At 42.2% G+C, this 19,525-nt stretch overlaps 1 protein-coding gene across 1 annotated transcript in view; it reads right to left on the bottom strand.

Moving 5' to 3' along the window:
- The window catches only part of Gypc (glycophorin C (Gerbich blood group)), a 33,806-nt gene extending 26,525 nt beyond the window's left edge, over positions 1 to 7,281 (bottom strand). Inside the window, exon 1 of the mRNA XM_090342466.1 lies at positions 6,865 to 7,281. Coding sequence (XP_090198592.1) covers positions 6,865 to 6,901 — 37 coding nt within the window. The 5' untranslated portion in view covers positions 6,902 to 7,281. The remainder of the gene's footprint in view (positions 1 to 6,864) is intronic.
- Between the last annotated feature and the right edge of the window lie 12,244 nt (positions 7,282 to 19,525).

Genomic DNA, 19,525 nt, shown 5'->3' with positions numbered 1-19,525 from the left:
AGATTAATGATAAATTTTCAACCATAGCCAAACTTGATTTCCCTGAAATCAGATGTTTTGTGGAAGCTGAGGTAAGGTACTTCATGTCAGGCCTGGGCATAATCAAAAGAAGCAGGGCTGGGCTTCCCTCTGGGGCAAGAGTGGACCTGTGACTAAGGTCGGGGTTTGAGCAGGGAAACTAAACCTCTGGGCACCACAACGAAGCAGGGAAGCTGAGCACTGGTGACTACCATCTGTAAATCCTAGCTACTCAGGAGGCTGAGATCTGAGGGCTAAATTGGAAGCCATCCCAGGCAGGAAAATCTGTGAGACCAAATTAACTACCAAAAAAGCTGGAAGTGGAGCTGGATCCCAAATGGCAAAGTGCTAGCCTTGAGCAAAAAGAAGCTTATGAAAAGCACCTAAGCTCTGAGTTCAAGCCCCAATATATCAGATAACAAAGTGAGATACTGTAGTAAATTAAATAGGAAGCCTACAGAGTGGGAGAAGATCTTCACCAACCAAACAACGGACAAAGGCCTCATATCTAAAATATATCAACAACTCAAAAAATTGAATCACTCCAAAACTAAAAGTAACAAACCATCCCATTAAAAAATGGGCCAAAGACTTAAAGAGAGTCTTCTCTGAAGAAGAAACAAAAATGGCCTATAGACACATGAAGAAATGCTCAACATCTCTGGTTATAAAAGAAATGCAAATCAAAACAACACTAAGATTCCACCTCACTCCAATTAGAATGGCCAGGATCAGGAAAACGAATAATAACAGATGTTGGAGGGGATGTGGCCAGGAGGGATCACTACTACACTGTTGGTGGGAGTGCAAACTCATTCAACCACTATGGAAAGCAGTATGGCAGTGCCTCAAAAGGCTAAACATAGAACTCTCCTATGACCCAGCAATTCCACTTCTTGGCATTTACCCAACCATCCAAAATCTAGGGCATACTAAATCCACTAGCACAACAATGTTCATTGCAGCATTATTCACCATAGCAAAGATATGGAACCAACCTAGATGTCCCTCAGTTGATGAGTGGATCAACAAGTTGTGGTGTTTGTACACAATGGAATTCTATGCTTCTGTCAGAAAGAATGACATCGACCCATTTGTTAGGAAATGGAAAGACTTAGAAAAAATCATATTAAGTGAAGTAAGCCAGACTCAAAGGAACTTAGGCTCAATGGTTTCCCTCATTTGTCATAACCAGTAGAAACCTTGGGCTCTACTAGCAGAGATCTGCAATAGAGCAAAACTTTGATATATAAGGCCATACAGTATGAAGCTAATTGAAAGGACCTCCAGGATATTGAAACAAAAGCCATATAATGAATGATTGTTGTCCTTAATGTACTATGTTATCTCTCATCTCCTTTGCTGTCTCTTGGGTATCTCATATTGTTATCTGATATATTGAATTTATTTGTATTTGGTTATTTGAAATTTGATAGGGAAGGGGGGAAAACCAAGACGGGGGGGGGGTAGGTGGTGGGTGGGGGGGAGGGTGATGGGTACCAAGACATGTGAAAGGGTATCAATGTATGTGAATTAATGCACCTTCTATCTAGCAAATATCATGTAATCCTTTTATTAATTACAATAAAAAATTATAAAAAAAAGAAAAGCACCTAAGCTCTGAGTTCAAGCCCCAGGATTGGCACAAACACACACACACACACACACACACACACACACACACACACACACACACACACACACGTCTAGCATCCCAGAGAAAAAAATGGTAGAGTTGAGTGAGGTTCCAGGTCAGCTCCCTACTCATCTCTCATTATCACACAGCGTGTGAAGAAGGGGATTCAGGGGTTCAGTAACATTCATGCAAAGTTGAGATAAGGAGCCATACCAGGGTGTGTCAGAACAGTGAGAAGCTAAGACAGCCCCGCCCATAGCTGGCCCCAGATGAATGCTCCAACTTGGAAGCTCCTTTCCTTGGTGCTGTAAAGTGGGTGTCTACTGAACCCCAAGTAATGTCTAATTGTGATGGTTTGACAGTAAGAGACAGGGTGGGTGACTAACATGGAAGGAAGTGAACAGAAACGGGGGATGACAGTCAAGTGTTCTCAAGAGTTATGAATGAAAAAATGATGGAGCTGAGATGTAAGGATAGTAGTGAGAGCTGGGACCTCGGAGATCAGAAGGCTGAAGCTCACTCCCATCTCAGCACGGGGGCACCCTATAAAGAGCAAGAGGAGGCATCTGAAGAGGGAAATGTGCAATACATCCACCTCCCTAATGTGGAATGCAAGACCATGGGATGAGCTTTGGCCAGCACCAGAGGAAAGGGGCCTTTGTCAGTTTCTGCCATTGACTTAGGTTCTATACAGGAATATTGTTCTGAAAGAATGTCTAAAAATTAAAATTTATAATAACTGACACCAGAGGCCAGCACTCCCTCCCTCAGAAGGTCAGATTATGTAATGAGCTTGAGAAACTCCCAGGGCAAGATGAGAGGGAGGTGGGGGTAGCGGATGTAGGAAGAGGGGGAAATTAAGAATATGATTAAAGGCTGGGTCAGGGAGTGATTCTTGGGACTTCTTTGCTCTACTCTTTGAATGAGTCTTGGTTTGACTTTCTCTCCCATTATAATTTGTTATTCGCTGCCCTCTTAGTACATATTCGATTCTGGCCTAGAAGCTGTGGAATGCAGAGGTTTTCAAAGGCATTTCCGACCTATGGGATGGAAATAGATAGCACTTTGGAATGGCATGGATCCCAACAGTGGGATTTTTAGGGAGGTCCGAGCAATACTCTACTTTTCTTAGTCACTTTCCCAGTGCCTTTGTGTATCAGGCCCCAAGTGAAGATGGAGTCACAGAGCCCTTCAGAAGATAGGAGTCCTGGGAAGGGAACAGAAACAGGAATCTTTCAGGACTTCAAAGTTTCTCTACTCCCTTGTGTGACCTTTTCTCAGGTGACAAACAGGTGTGTGTGTGTGTGTATGTGTGTGTGTGTGTGTGTGTGTGTGTGTGTGTGTGTGTGTATGTGTTGGATTTTCCACAGGGTTTTGATGTAAGAAGTTGTGAAGGGAGCACCTGGGGAAGAGGCCAGGCAAAGGCCTGTACACCTGTACACCTGCACACCTGTACAAGGGTTACTAGACAAGCCCCAAGAAGGGCTCAACACAGCAGCCAGGGTGTATAAGACTGACCATTGAAAATGACATTGTGGGTTAGGGTTGTCATGTCGGCTCTGATAGTGTCTGTTGGCTGCCAGGTTATCTGGTTATCTGCCCTGAACCTCAAGTATTTTCTCAGCCAAATAGGTAAGAAAAAACTCATCATTTCACACACACACACACACACACACACACACACACACACTCACTCATGGGCGATGGAGGCAAAGCCCTTACCAAGACATGGCCTAGAAGCAGTAATGCTCTTGTTCCATTATCAAAAACACAAAAACAACTGCCAACTGTGTGCTGGAGAATCCAGATAGTACCTACACTTGTGGGCCAGGTCTGCCCTGATACATTCCCTTAACAACCACCCTTTCCACTACCACCACTGTTGGGCACAACACCAAGCTGACAGAGTCGTGTGTCTCACGTGACTCCTGGGAAGTAACTTTGTTGTTCCCACCCCCATGCACAGACAGGAACACTGAAGCTCTGAGGTCTTTCCTATCTTTCTCATTTCTATGTATAGAAGCATGGACAAATGGACTGAAGGACCTCTGTTGGGCACAACAGTGATACAATGCCTTTTGCAAGCAAGAAAACATGTTTGTTATCACTTATAATTATAGAGGTACATTACAAAATGATATTTGGACGCTTACCCATCAATTGGCCAAGGCTACTGATGGAGTGTGCCCGAAGGAAGACTGCATTAGCAATGAGTATAACCTTTAGAAGTTTCTCAGTTTCAAGAAATATTTTAAATACAATCTTCTTTTCTTTTAGGGTAAGGAAATTCATCCTAAAAGTATACAATCATGTGCAGATAAAACTTACGTTACAAAGACTTACTACATCTGGTTTTATTTATTTAATTTTTTATAAGGCAGGTTGGTGTTGGTGGCTCCCGCCTGTAATCCTAATTACTCAATAGGATGAGATCTAAGAAGTGAGGTTCAAATCCAAGAACACTCTCCAGTTAACCACCAAAAAACTGGAAATGGAACTGGGACTAAAGTGGTAGAGCGCCAGTCCTGAGAGAAAAAGGGATAACACCACAGCCTTGAGTACAAGCTGCAGTACAATCACACACACACACACACACACACACACACACACACACACACGTCTGTATATAACCTAATGTCTATCAGCAAAGAAAGGTATTAAGTAATTAAAATGTATTAAATAATTAAAAACACTCAAAATCATGCAATTCATACTATGCAGTTCCAATAATATTTAGGGGCATCATTTAGGTATAATCTTTAAAACATATTTTTAGAGAGATAAGCAAGATAAAGGTGAATATATAAAAAGTAGACTGCATCATATGCATATATGTATGTATGTATGTGTATGTATGTATGCACGTATATACACACATCTAACACTTTCAAAAGGATTCGTAACAGTCAATATATTGTTCTTATGGTAGGAAGAAATGGTTCTCTTTCCTGTTGTTAACTCCTCATTCATGGGGCAGATATTTCTGTTTGGTTAGTTTTTGTAGTCCGTGTTTGCTGAGCCCACCTTAAACATTCAATCCCAGGTGTGTGTTGGGCTGGGGTCTCAGAAAGGCATTTCAGACACAGATTTCGGGTCTCCAATGACGTGCAAGCCCACTCGGCTTGGCGACCTTCTCACCATTGCAAAAATGCTTCACTCCTCCCACGTTTAACAGTATACTCACCCCAAATACCCTGTTTCCCAGGGTGCTTTGCATGGCCCCAGAAACACTTGCCCAACCAAGGACACCCTGGGAAAAGTCCAACTGCTGACCGAGCCATCCCCCATGAGACTCCCAACACCACCAGTATCTGGAGGGATTGAGCAATGGCAGAGATGGAATTTCATTTGGCACTTAATGCAGTCCTCTCTGCTGCTGCTAGAGGCAGCCAATTCTATATAAAGCTGCCAAACCTGGCGGTTTCCTCAGTGAGAGTTGACCCTTTTCATCCAAGGGCAAGGCAATGAAGGCTGTGAGTGACTCACTAGCAATAACTTCAGCATGTGGGCTTGGAGAACCATTGAGCCTAGATACACAGGGCAAGGCTGGTGGAAGGAAGCAAGACTTTTCCACTCTAACCTTGGTTTTGCAGAGCAGCAACAGCTACATAAACTGAGACAGGATATAGACACATCCTGTCTGAGTTAGCAGTAAGAACTGGGCCCAAGAGCCCTCCCACAGCAGGGCTCCTGTCATAAATCAAATTGGGAGGCTAATCTAGAATGGTATGCAGGCAAGGGCTCCACTAATCTGGGAGGGGAAGTATTTGCAAGTCATTGGACGGTCAAGGTCTGAAATTGGAATCCTAGAACTGTTGAGGGGTTGGGAGTGGGTTGGAAGATCCTCTTCAGATCTGGGATGTCTGTGGCTGGTCTCTCCTCAGCCTCTACAGTGAAATGAGTACAGTGGCTTGTCTTCTATTCCCTTAACCCAGTCCCTAAAGTATGCATGCATATACACTTGCACACATGTGCATATATACACAGAGCAGAGAGGAGCTCAAGTCAGACAAACATGAACGCATTTATGCTCAGGAATGCACAGATCTAGTTACTATACAGGTATCTGATGTTTATCTGCCTCTATGCGTAGTATTTAACTACAATTAGTTCTTAGACAAGAAATGCCTTAAGACAATTCTCATCTGCAGATAAGGAAACTGTAGCTAAGGAAGGTTTACTTGCTAATAAATAAGATAGAAGAACGGGTGAATGCAGTTTATGATATTCAACATACATAGGTTAAAATAGAATTAGGAAAACTGAAGGGAGGAGAGGAGGGTTTGGGAGAGATGCAGGGAAATGGTAAAAAGTGATCAACATTCATTATACTCTTGAACATACTGAATTGAAGCAGTGTGTGTTTGTGTGCGTGTGTCGCCCAGGCTCCCATGTTCTATGGTGTCTGTGCATCCTTAGACTCATCCCGACACACTCACAGGCTTGCACACTCATGGTGGTGTGCACACATGCCTGTAGCACCAACCCACAGAGCTGGGCAGCTCTCACCCAGCTCTGTCTGGGGCCAGTGGCCCACACTTCAAGCACTTATAACAGAGCCCATGCCTCCGATTCCAATATCATTATCATGTTAATAATTTAGTGTGATCACATCACATTAGCGACTCAGAATATCTCCTCACACAAACGCTGATAATCGGATTTCGCCAGGATGAAACACATATTTCTTAAAAAAGAAAAAGAAAGAAAAGAAAGAAAGAACCCCCCCCCCCCCAACAACCTAAAAACTTGAGTTTGTTCTTCAGCGCAACACAGCAGAGGAGCTAGGGCGAGGCCCAGCAATGTTTCCAAGCATCCACAAAGAAGCTCAGGACATATGACTTCCTGTTTTTTTCTAAATCCCCAAAGGGTCAAGGCCAGCCCATCCTTCCAACATCTGCGCCTCTCCCCTCCGCCCTCTCCCCTCCTGTCCCCGGTCCCGGGGAGTTCACGGAGGCCGCCGCGTTCCCGCGCGCGCCACCGCAGAGAAGCAACTAGTGGTGCGGTTCCTGGGGAGTCCCAGCGCCGGCCCCGGCCCGGATCTCTATCCCGGCGGGGGGCCCCGGCCCGCCCCGACGTGACCCCAGACCCCAGCACAAAGAAACTGAAAGCGAGGGCCGGAGCGGGGCCGGCTCGGGGGCGCGGGGTGCCCGGCCCGCCGTGGGGCGCTCCGCCTGGGTCCCCGGCCCGGCCCCTCGCGGGACACTCACCGTGGGGCGGCGGCGGCGTGCCGTGGAGGCTGCTCATGGCTCTGGGGTGCCGGGCGCTCTCGGCGAGGGTCGCCGGGCCGGGCGCGGGAGAGGAAGCGGCACCTGGGCGGCGATCCTCCCCGCCGAGGGGAGGGGCTGGCCCGGAGATAGGCACACTTCACCCCACTTCTATATTTTTTTCCTCTACAACTTGGCTGGTGGAGTTTCCACCCTTTTTTTTTTTTTTTAAACACACACCGCCCACATCTGCGCTGTGCTGCGCTCCAGCTTTCCGGGCAAGACCCATTTTTTTTTTTTCTTTTCTGTTTCTGTTTCCATCTGTGGCCACCAGATAGAGAGGTCCTGCGGAGTCCCCGCGAGCCCAGCTCGCTGGAAAACTCCTCCAGAACTGACCCGGAGGCCTTAGCTGGCACGCACGCACGTGGATGACAGACCCAAGTTTGAAACCCGGCGGGCAGCTTGCTGGCGTCACAGCTACCTGGTGGCATTGAAACAGCCCAGGACTTTCAATTGTTTTTTTAAAGTTAACCACATTTATACTCATATATATATATATATATATATATACACACACACATATATATATATGATAATATATGATAGCCCTGGATATTTATTTGGGACAGGGTGTCACTATGTATTCCAGGCTGGCCTTGAACTCTTGATTATCCAGCCTTGGACTCCGCAATGCTGGGCTCAGAGTCTTCCCACCAGAACCAGCTCAGTTTTTGCATACAAGGTTACTGATCAAACCGGGGCCATTAACCATTCCCTCTCTTTTCCCTATCTTTGGCTAGAGGCTTCCAATTCTTCCATTTCCTCACAAAATGCAAGCACTTCCCTGTGCTGTAAAACACTAGTGATCTGACCTAACTAGAGATGTCTGTCTTTTGGGTTATGGATTATCCTGCTGCAGTCTATTCCGCCTTCACCCCTTCCTAGCATCTAGTGATTACTATCACCTTTTTCCACTTGCAAGCTTAACATGTGGTCTTTTTGTGTCCAATCTAGTATTCCCTTAAGAAAATGTCCCCAGCTTTTATCCAATGCGCTGAAAACGACAAGATTGTTCTTTCAAGATGAATAATATTTCTATTTTACATACATACCATGTATTTTAAAAATTCACTTATCCACCAACGGACACTAAGGTGGATTCCTATCTTGGCCACTAAAAACAATGCTATTAAAAATACCCGGTGTAGCAGCTCAAACTGCCCAGCCTAGGCCCCACTTGTGAGGTGGCATCTCAATCAAGAACTGGTTGCAGCCATAGGTGCCTGCAGTCCCAGCCACAGAGAACCAGTTCCCAATAGCTGGGTGTAATGGAAGGCACCCATCTGCCTCAGCAGCCTATGGGGAAGCACACACCAGAGGATTTCTGGAAAATTGTGCCATATGATAGTTCTATTTCTAGACCTTTGTTGTTGTTGAGAAAACTCCATACTTTTTCCCCCAAGGCCATACTAACTTACATTCCCACCAACAGGGGAGAAGATTTCCTTTTGTTTTACATTCCTGTTAGTGTTGTTTATATTTATTGATTGACTGATTGATAATGATCATTCAGACCAAGATGATATGGTACCTAATTGTGGTCTCCATTTCTCACTTTCCTAGTGACTGTGTGGGCATTTTGTTTCATATATTTTACTGGCCACATAGATTTTTGCTTTAAAAATGTCCACTCAACTCATTTACCAATTTTAATTGGATATTTTTATTGTTGAGTTTCTTGACTGTTATGAATAGTGTCACATGAATTGCTTACCAATATTTTTCCCCATTCTACTGGTTTTCTTTTCACTCCAGTGATTACTCTGTACAGAATCCTCTTAGTTTGAGATAATCTCATTTGTTTATTTTAAATTTTGTTGAGCTACCACAGTCAGATGTTTTATTGCATTGTTTGGTAGAATAATGGCAGGAAGATGCTTGTACATATTTAATACAGGAACAATTTACTTCCAAAATTTAAATCCAATGCTGGTTGAATCACAGATGGAGTACCCATGGCTCTAGAGGGTTAACTGAATGTATGAGGATAAATTAAAAATAACAACAAAAAACAAGGACAGGAAAGAGGAAGAATCTCAAAGCTGATGAAGGAGTCAAGCTTTCAGACTGAAATGACTGACTCAGTTAAAATACATATAGCTGTATATCATGTAATTCCAGAACAACAGTGATGAAAAGATCTTATTTTAAAAGCTTTTACAAATAGATGGATGGTGAGAAGGAAGAGATAGATGAGAAGGAAGGAGAGAGGAAGAAGGAGAAAGGCAGAGAGAAAGAGAGCAAGAGAGAGGAAGACTGGCACGGAAACTCACATCAGTAGTATGAAATGCTAAAACACATCAGGAAAGTCTTTTTAAAGTTTAAGGGATAGAATTGAGATGACATTGAACCTTTGAACTTTAAATTTCATTCCTGGCTAAAAGATCAGTTGACGATGACAAAATGATAAAAGGTTTATTTGAAGATGTAAAGACAAAAAAAAGTTTGATTCTCATACAGCAGAAAGGTGTACTTGGCAACAAAACAATCAAAGTAAGGGAGAGCTCCTTGGAGGAAGCCCAGGGTCCAGAGCCTTTTACTGTGTCTATCGGGTCGTGTATAGGGGCTCCGAGGATTTAGATTTAGGATGATCAACTTAAGGAGAGATTGAGATGGCAGAAAATAAAAAAGAAGAAGACTTCCTAGATGAGTCTGATGGTTTCAAGACTTTATAAAAACCCAGAACAAACAAAAAAAATACACAAATAAATCATAGTTCAAATCTGGAGCTAGGTAAAAATAGCATCATTTATGGCCACTGATGAAGATTGCCTATGTGAAATGGCTGTCCATTGCAACTGGTAAGACTGGGGACATTTTTTTTACCGGAGCCCACAAACAGGGACAGAAGCTTCCTTCCTCACTGGACTCTGCAGTGGTAAGAAATATGTGGCCTTAAAGACATCCTTATTGCTTGTGTCTGGAATTTGAATGAAACAAACACCTGGACATTTAATTGATCTTGCTGTTCAGTAGTTGATATCTGACATCACTCGTAATATGAAAGTCTAGGTAACAAGTGGAAAGAGGAGTTAAATGTGGCAGGTAGGCTAAGGAAGATAAGATTCTCATTTCCGAGAATATAACAGAATATCAAGAGTACATTCAGGCACCAGTGAACAACTCTTGTAAGCAGCGTATTTTCTAATGAATTAAAGAAGATATTCCAAGCTTAAAAAAAAGATTCTCATTTCCTACACTAGGGACTGAGACTCAAGCAGTAAGTGCCAAAAAATGTGTGATCTATCCAACTTCGGAAGACAGCCACCCAAGAGAGGGACCAAACAAAGGATACAAGCACCTAATATTTGGAGACAAAGGAGTAAGGATGTGGGAGTGTGAGAGTGCTGAATCACACCGTTATTCTGTGGAGGGGATTCTGTGGGGACCGTGGTTGAGAGTGTTGAACACCTTGGGGGAGTGTATGAAGAAGTGTAGCTGGATAAATGGTCTCATACTGCACCATCTGGGATATCAAGGCTCAGAGAAGGATTAGCAATTTTTGAGCTGGCCAGGGATGCTTGGTTTGGAAGACATTCCTCTATGGGACTCAGGGTCCTCAGAGGAGTGCTGGAACAGGGTGGATTGTCCTTACCCTTCCTTCCTTGAACTATGGGGCCATCTTTAGCTTTATTGGAGCAGATGTTTGGCCAATAGAGACTTAAATCAGTTGGTCACCCTTTCTCAGATATAGACTGGGGAAATGGATAGTAAGGTAGTGAATTTAACGTAAGCAGCCAGAGGATTCAATAGTGTCTACACTTAGTGAGTTAAAAACTAGGATAATAGGCATATTATGAAGAGAAATGAAGTAACCAACTAGAGACCAACAGTCGGAGATGGTGAAAGAGACCTTTGAAAAACAGGGCTGTGGGTGGGGGCATATGTGGTAGGAGAGGGCTGTTTTTAAGACAGAGGCCCTCTGTTCTATTTTTTTTTAATATTGGAAGGAAACTTGTAAAGTACAGGGTAGAATACAATATTATAAAGGCCTTAGCTGGTTGAGAAAAATGGCCTTTATTTAGCAAAATAAATTCCAGCAGGATTTAATTTATGTCCTTGGCTTTGTATAAAAAAAAATAGGGAGGCCAAGGAGGTTGGGAGTTTGGACTAGTGGTAGAGTGTTTGCCTAGCATACACGAAGATCCAGGTTCAATTCCTTCGTATCATATACATAGAAAAAGCCAGAAGTGGTACTATGGCTCAAGTGGTAGAGCTTGGGCCTTGAGAAAGCCCAAAGACAGTGCTCAGGCCCTGAGTTTAAGGCCCAAGATTGACAAAAACCAAAACCAAAACAAATACAAAAACAAATAGGGAGGCCAAAGTGTAGTGGCTTATGGCTGTAATTCCAGTTACTTAGGAGGCAGAGGTAAGATAATCTTGATGTAAAGCCTGTTCAAATAACAAACACAAGGCCCTATCAAACTCAAACTAATGCCAAAAGGCCTAAAGGTGTAGTTGAAGTGGTAGCAAGCATAAGGCTGTTGGTTCAAGCTCCAGTATTAAAAAGTAAAAGAAATAAAAGAAAAGAAGAATATACATGGACAGTACCAAGAAGACAGAACAGATGATTAAAGATTGTGTATGTATGTGTGTGTCTGTATGTGTGTTGCATCTCAAGCTTTGTTATCTTAAAGTACAGACATTGTCTCCCCACCCACCCCATTTTTGAACTCAATTCCATGGAATAACTAAGTCAAAATGAGAATTGGCCTACTCATTTCGGGACCTTATTTCAGATTAATATTGTCCATCAAAACAAAAGTATTGAAAAGATTGGCACAGAAGTGGAAGGAAGCGGCAATAATTTCAGAAACAGAATTGTGATTTGGATACACTGTGTTAGGACAGCTCTAAATAGCTCTTGTGGGACAGACACAGAGATAGGTTTTTGGAGAGGATTTCTGTAGTTGTTGGGCAGAAATTCTAAATAGCACGCCAGTTCTGATTTATGAGTTCCGTAGATGTTGAAGGCTGATAGGTACTGACCATAATTGCTCAGTCAAGGCCAATGACACATTCTGTGGTTTGACCTTCAGCATGTATGTGTGCCATCTATCTGTGCACATCTTAGCCTCATTTTCTTTCCAAGTGCCCTGTAATCTCTGCTGACTTCAGTCATCACCCAAAGACTTCAGGCCTCAGGAAAGGAGGCCCGTTCACGCTTTCTGATTCTCCAGTGGCTGTTATGGATTGGAGTTCTAACATAGATTTCCCTGTGTTATACATACTTAGATAATTAGATGTTATCTCTATGTTCCTGCTCCTTCAAGAGTCTGGTTTTCTTCAACTACTTGGCATCTTCTCTATGCTATTCAAGTAGGCATTGTTTTGCTTGTTTGTTCTCATCCTCAGAAGTGACCACCAGAAGAGGACAGCTAAACTTCTGGCTTCTCATTTGCCCTATGATCATTGCCAACCCCCTTTCTGTCTCTCTCTGTCTGTCTGTCTCTCTCTCCCCTTCCCTCGCTTTTCTCCCTCTCCCTTTCCTTCCCTCTCTCCCTTTCCTTTCTTTCTTTCTTTTTGTGCAGGTAGTGGGGCATGCACACAGTGCCTCCTCCTTTCATTTAGCTTTTGTCTCTTCAAGGCAAGCACTCCAGCACTTGACTCATACCTCCATTTCCAGGTTTATTTTTTTCCAATCAGGGCCTGAGCACTGTCCTTGGGCTTTCTCAAGGCTAGAGCTCTATCACTTGAGCTACAGCACCACTTCTGGCTTTTTTAATGTATGTGGTACTGAGGAATTGAACCCGTGTCTTCGTGCATGCTAGGCAAGCACTTTACTACTAGGCCAAACTCCCAGCCCCCCCCAGCTTTTAGATGTTTCATTTGACAGTTAATCACTACAGTCTCTTGAATGAATTTCCAGCGATTGGCTTTGGACTTTTGATCCTCAGCCCTCAGGTTGCTGGATGGCTAGGATTACATCATGAGTCGCTGATGCCTGGCCTCATCCTTTGCTTAAATACTGGAAATGCTGTCAAGTCAGTTACCATACCTGTTTCTCTGCCTCCCCCAGTGCCCTCCCCAGTGAGTATCCTTTGTATCCTGAGGACAGTACATAGATAATTATATTTCTCTCTAGACACCCTTTGCCATAATCATTAATGATCTACATTAATCACATAATAATAAATTGGGGTTTTCAGTCCCTCGGTTTGCCCATCACCAGCAATGATTTCCTCCTTTTATTTATGCTCCCACTGTGGTGGGCATGCCATACATGTTACAACTGTACTGTGCTCAATGTAACAGGCATGCCACCCTGTCCCCATCACTCTCTTTAGATCTGATTCAAGCCACTATTCAATCTGGTTGGAATCTTTAATTTACTGATCTTACCACTCTGCTGGCCTTTCCTCTCTCTCATGTCCACAGTACTTTCCTTAAATAGATGAGACTATAGAGTTCTTAGTCCATCTCTTTTATGATCCGTTGTCTTGACAAAGCTGAATTCTATTGGGCCCAATTTATTATCTATCCTTCCCAGTCATAATTCAACATATCCTGACCAATCTCATGTTACATTTGTAGGCACACAATATACAAAGTTGAGGCTTTGTCAGGTGTTCTGTTGTACTGATGCTCAGTTTGATCTATGTCTAAGAATAATATTGCACAGTTTCTTTTCTAGAACCTTGAAAACATTATTGTTCTCAGCTAAGGATCATACAGCTTGTTACTTTGAATATTGAATTTATTTGTATTTGGATATTTGAAATTTGATAGGGAAGGGGGGAAAACCAAGACGGGTGGGGGGTGTTGGGGGGGGAGGGAAATGGGTAACAAGACATGTGAAAGGGTATCAATGTATGTGAATTAATGCACCTTCTATCTGGCAAATATCATGTAACCCTTTTACTAATTACAATAAAAAAATTAAAAAAACAACAAACAACAACAAAAAAACAAAAAAAAACAAAAAAAACCCAAAACCAAAACAAACAAACAAAAAAAACAGAATTAACTGGAACAAACTGATTTCCACTGGTTATTGCTAAATTTCTGATTCTGCAGGCTGCTTCTGTCTTTAAACATCTTTGTACAGGTGGGTTGTATGTAATCTTGTATTTCTTTCTTAAGAATTGTGCTCTTCAGGCTGGGCGTGGGGGCTCACACCTGTAATCCTACTTATTCAGGAGGCTGAGATCTGAGGATGGCAGTTCAAAGCCAGCCTGGGCATTAAAGTCCATAAAACTCTTATCTGCAACTAATTACTTGAAAACCGGAAGTGGCACTGTAGCTCAAGGGGTTGGGCAGTTACATATATGTATATATATGTATATATATATATGTGTGTGTATATATATGTACTCTTCATGCTCTAGAGGACTGAAGAGAATCTACCACCTCACACTCAAACCCCACACCCATGTTCCTCCCAAGACATGAATCCATTAGTTCTCAGATATAGTACAGGTTCTTGATAGAATTGTCTACAGCTAAGCATTACTTATACTTCTTTACTTGCCGTTCTGTCTTAAAAAATTAGTGTATATTTTATAGTAACAAAAACATCATTAAACTGACAAAAAAGAAAACAAAAACCAACCAACCAAAAAAACAACTCCAAAACCAGACATGAAGACTAGTGGAACAGAATAAAAGATCTATACAGCTGCAGCCATCTGATATTTGACAAAGGACCTCAAAACAGATATGGAGAAAAGCTATCCTATTCAACAAATGGTGCTGGGAAAACTGGATTATCCACATACAGAAAGTTTAAATTAGATCCCTACTTCTTCCCTGTAATATCATTTCTAAATACATCTAGGACCTTAATGTAAGACCTGAAATTAGGAAAGAATAGGGAAACATTGGAATAGATTGCTATATGTATTAGCTTCCTGAATAGAACTTAAATAGTTCAGCAAATAACAGTAAGGACTGACAAATAGGATTATAGTAAATGATAGGCTTTTGCACAGCAAAGGAAATAGTCACTAGACTGAAAAATCAGCTTACAGAATGGGAAGAAAATCTTTGCCAGCTATACATCAGACAAGGTGTTAATAAATAGAATATAAGTGCGCTTAAGCACTCAAATCTAAACACTAAGAACCAATAAACCAGTTAATAAATGGACCAATGAGCTGAAGAGATAAGTCTTGAAACAAGTCCGAATGGCCAATAAATACATAGAGAAATGCTCAACATCCATGGCTATAAAGGGAACAGAAATCAAACCAAAATTGAGATTTCATCTGATTTCAGTCAGAATGGATGTCATCAACAATATAAAGAGCAGATGCTAGAGAGGATGTTGGGAAAATGGAACCCCTACTGTGGGAAACTGTAGAGATGTTCTCAAAACACTAAAAATTAAACCACCTTACAATCCAGCAATGCCACTTTTGGACACCTATGTGAAGGAATAAAATTCAGAATATGGTAGAAGTATCTACACATCCTTGTTCATTGCAGCTGTTAATCACAATAGCCAAATTTCAGAAACAGTCCCATAGATTCTTCCATCTTTCTCTGTTTTATTGCATTGTTTGAAATGTTATAGGCATACAAAATATGCATAAAATAAGAATGGACAAGCTGGTGTGGTGATTCATACCTGTAATCCTAGATACTCAGGAGGCTCAGATCTGAAGATCAAGGTTCAAAGCCAGCCAGGGCACTAAAGACCATGAGACTCCAATTAATCACTAGAAAATGGAAAGTCACATTGTGGCTCAATGGGTTAGCGTGGTAGCCTTGCGCTGAAGAGCTTAGGGACAGTGCCCAGGCCCAGAGTCCAAGCCCCATAACCCACAAATAAATAAATAAATAAATAAATAAGAAAAAAGAAGGGACAGTTCACAGTTCAATGAATTCTCACAGGGTGAACGTTCAGATGATTCCTGTCTGCATCTTAACCCAGAGATGTCCTCTTGCTTCCTCCATATTCTACCATACTGAGGAGATTTCTAGGCCACCTTTATTGATTTTTCTTGTCACTTTTTTCACTGAAGCAAGAATACTGTTTTTTTTTCTTTAAAAAAATGTTGGTGGTTCTGGGCCTTGAGATTGCCAGACTAGAGTGTAGCTTCTTGCCTAGGCACATATCTGAGAGCTGTTATCCACCTACTTTAGACTGTCTGACATGGATTACAGACAAATGCCACTTTTCCAGTTTCCCTCCATGGAGATGATACCTTGCAGACTTTTTCGGCACAGGTTAGCTAGGAACTACTTTCTTCCAATTTCAGTTTTCCTTGTAGCTTGGAATGACAAGCAGGGACTGAGGTATCCAGCTATGGATTTAGTAGAGGTTCTTGGGAGCTTATCTGCTCATGGACCAGCTTTAAACCACATCCTCCCAGTTTGGGTTTGTTTGTTTGTTTTTAAATTTATTTTCTTGTCAGGGTAATATACAGAGGGGTTACAGGTACATTCATAAAATAGTGAGTACATTACTTATTGAACATAGTTTTCCCTTTCCTTCCCTGCTTTCTCTCCTTCCACCCCCACCCAAGTTGTAAAGTTCATTTCCAACCTATTGCCTAGTGAATATTGCTGTTACATTGGTTCACCTTTTTTTTTTTTTTGCCAGTGCTGGGCTTGAGCTCAGGGCCTGAGGACTGTCCTTGGATTTTTTTCTCAAGGCTAGAACAGTACCACTTGAGCCTCAGCACCATTTCTGGCTTTTTCTAAGTATGTGGTACCAAGGAATTGAACCCGGGTCTTCGTGCATGCTGGGCAAGCACTCTACCACTAGGCCAAACTCCCGGCCTGGTTCACCTTTTGTCCTTTGCAAGTTTTCGTTTCTTAATGAGCTAGGGTGATAGGCATGAACCATTGGCACCTGGCAAGATGTACAATGGGTCTCTAGAGCCAAAGAAACTGGACCTGATTCACAGGAAATGAGAGAGACTAGCAGAAGTGGGCCTGACTTTGGGCTAGTTCCATCGATGTCTAGATGGAGTCACTGGTGATAATAACTGGGCTGGTTACTGTCTCTTCATTATATGCAGCTTTCTTTTAGGGAATGTGACCATAACAACGCTCACCTCATAGACTTGTAGGAACTAAGAGGGATGTAAATATTATCTGTATAAAGTTCCTGGGATATACTAGGTGCTCCATAATTCTTTGGCTTAGTAGCCTTATTAATTGAATTGTAAAAGCCATCAACACAGAAAATATAGACAGAGCTCTAGGAAACTGTGAGGAAGCAGTAGACCTGGATGTTACTTCTGACATGGGATAGTTTATATTATTTGCCAACCAATATTTACTCCTTCCTTTCCCAGCATGAGCTCAGTGCCTGCCTAGCCCTGATTACTTGAGGTTTACTAGGCTAATGGAATGTGAATGGACATGACCTAAGCTGCATCCTATCACAAGCTTGGAATGTTCTTGAAAGTCTTAGCATGGCCTTCACCCTGGGAAGAGCAGGTGCAGGAGGCAGCTGGTTCACCAGCCTGAATCTAGCCACTGCAAGCGAGGTAGTTCTTACCATACAATCTTGGTGTTAAGACTCTGCTGTGTATGACTATGCCCAACACTGCTAGAAATGACAGTCTGGGGTCGGGGGGAGGCAAATGGGGACCATGAAAAAGGGTATCAATGTATGTGAAGTAATGCATCTGGCAAATATAATGTAACCCTTCTATTAATTACAATAAAAATATATGGAAAAAAGAATGTTATTGTAGATGGAAACAATAAAAATAATAAACATAAAATAGACTTCCTTTTCAGATAAGAATGACACTGGACAGGTACTAATAGTCACCTCTGAAGCTGTTATTGTTTGTCCTCCCAGAAGCATAAAATGATAAGTACAAAAGGGTTTTCTGTTTTGAAAGGAGAAAATACAGTTAAAGGGATCAGGATTATTTTTAAATCATAGCTCTTTCTGATGGTACAGCTTGGAGGGTAAAAAAAAAGGGTCCATAAAATTCAAATCATAAAGGACAGAAATAAACTTTATCTGAATATATTAATATATACAGGACAGTAGACCATAGGAGTCACCAAATTTGGTGCATATAATCAGGAAAAAGTTAATACTATGAAGTAGTTTTCATCCCCAGCCCATACCTATTCATGCATCCACTGATCTACATACTCGTGTAACCAGCAGATATTGTTGGCCCAAGGTGCTCAGTATGGAGAACACAGAGATGAATTAGATAGAGAATGGTTTCCTAGAAGAATGGAGGCCATTGTTTCATAGTGAATCCCTACAGAGCTACAGATTCTGCCTAGATGTCCCAGTAGGGGTCAGGGTGGGATGGGGGATCTTTCTCCAGGAGGCTGAAGAAGGATATACAGTGCTCCTGATGATGTACAGAGCCAGAGAGAGAAGAGAGAGAGAGAGAGAGAGAGAGAGAGAGAGAGAGAGAGAGAGAGAGAGAGAGAGAGAGAGAGAGAGAGAGAGAGAGACAGAGAGACAGAGAGAGAGAGACAGAGAGAGACAGAGAGAGAGACAGAGAGAGAGACAGAGAGAGAGAGACAGAGAGAGAGAGACAGAGAGAGAGACACAGAGAGAGAGACACAGAGAGACAGAGACAGAGAGAGACAGAGACACAGAGACAGAAAGAGAGAGACAGAGACAGAGACAGAAAGAGAGAGACAGAGACAGAGACAGAGGGAGAGACAGAGACAGAGGAAGAGACAGAGACAGAGAGACAGACAGACAGAGACAGAGGCAGAGGCAGAGACAGAGAGACACACAGAGAGAACAAATCTGCCTCTTCTTCCTCAAGTTTACACTGAAGAGTAAAGAGATGGCAGATGATGTAAAGTACTTTCTGTAGAGATAGTGAAAAACCTCTCCCATAATTATCAGGTTTGAGGGCACAGTTGTCTCAGCCATATTACCTGCTCCATTAGGTTTGATGCTAAGGCTCCTCAATTTACCAGGGCTACATTTTCTGATCTGTTTCTATCCTCCAAAATTGTACCTGGTCTACATTCAATCAATGTTTGAAAAATCTATTTGCCTTTACTAACTAGAGTTTGAGGTAGCAGAAAATGGTTCCATGGTTTACAGTTACATGGTATATTCCTGCTACAAACACTCATTTGAAGGTTTTAGTACAGACATTAGTTTTCAATTGGAGACATTCTTCAGTTTTGTAAAAACTACCATGCTCTATTCCTTTGGTATGGCTGCCATCTTACATCCTCACCATAAGGTTCCATGCCCTTATTGTCAATGCTTTGATATTCAGCATTTCTATCAAGTGTTTAGAAGGTCACAGTGTTGTTCTACTTTGCATTTCCCTGATGACATACGGTGTCTGTCATCTGTTTCATGTACTTGTTTGACAGCTGTGTGTCTTCTGGGTGGGGTGTCTGTCCGGATGGTTTGCTCTGTTGTCAACTGGGCTATATGTATTCTTATTGTTTACAAGATCCTTGTATATTTTAGACACAAGTTCTTTAGCTTGTTCAGTCAAAATTTTTTTGGCATCTGTGATTTATCTTCTTAATCTCTAACAAATTGTGTTCCAAGAACAAAATTTTTATTGTCTTTTATTCTGTGCTGGTTCTGGGCTTGAACTTGAACTCAGAGCCTGGGTACTGTTCCTGAGGGTTTTTGTCTTTTTTCCTTCGTTTGCTCAAGTTTAAGTGTTCGATCACTTTTGCCACACCTTCA

This window comes from Megascapheus bottae, chromosome 12, assembly GCF_031878675.1.
Source record: "Megascapheus bottae isolate mThoBot1 chromosome 12, mThoBot2.hap1, whole genome shotgun sequence".
NCBI lineage: Eukaryota > Metazoa > Chordata > Mammalia > Rodentia > Geomyidae > Megascapheus > Megascapheus bottae.
This window is presented reverse-complemented; position numbering and strand designations above follow the sequence as displayed.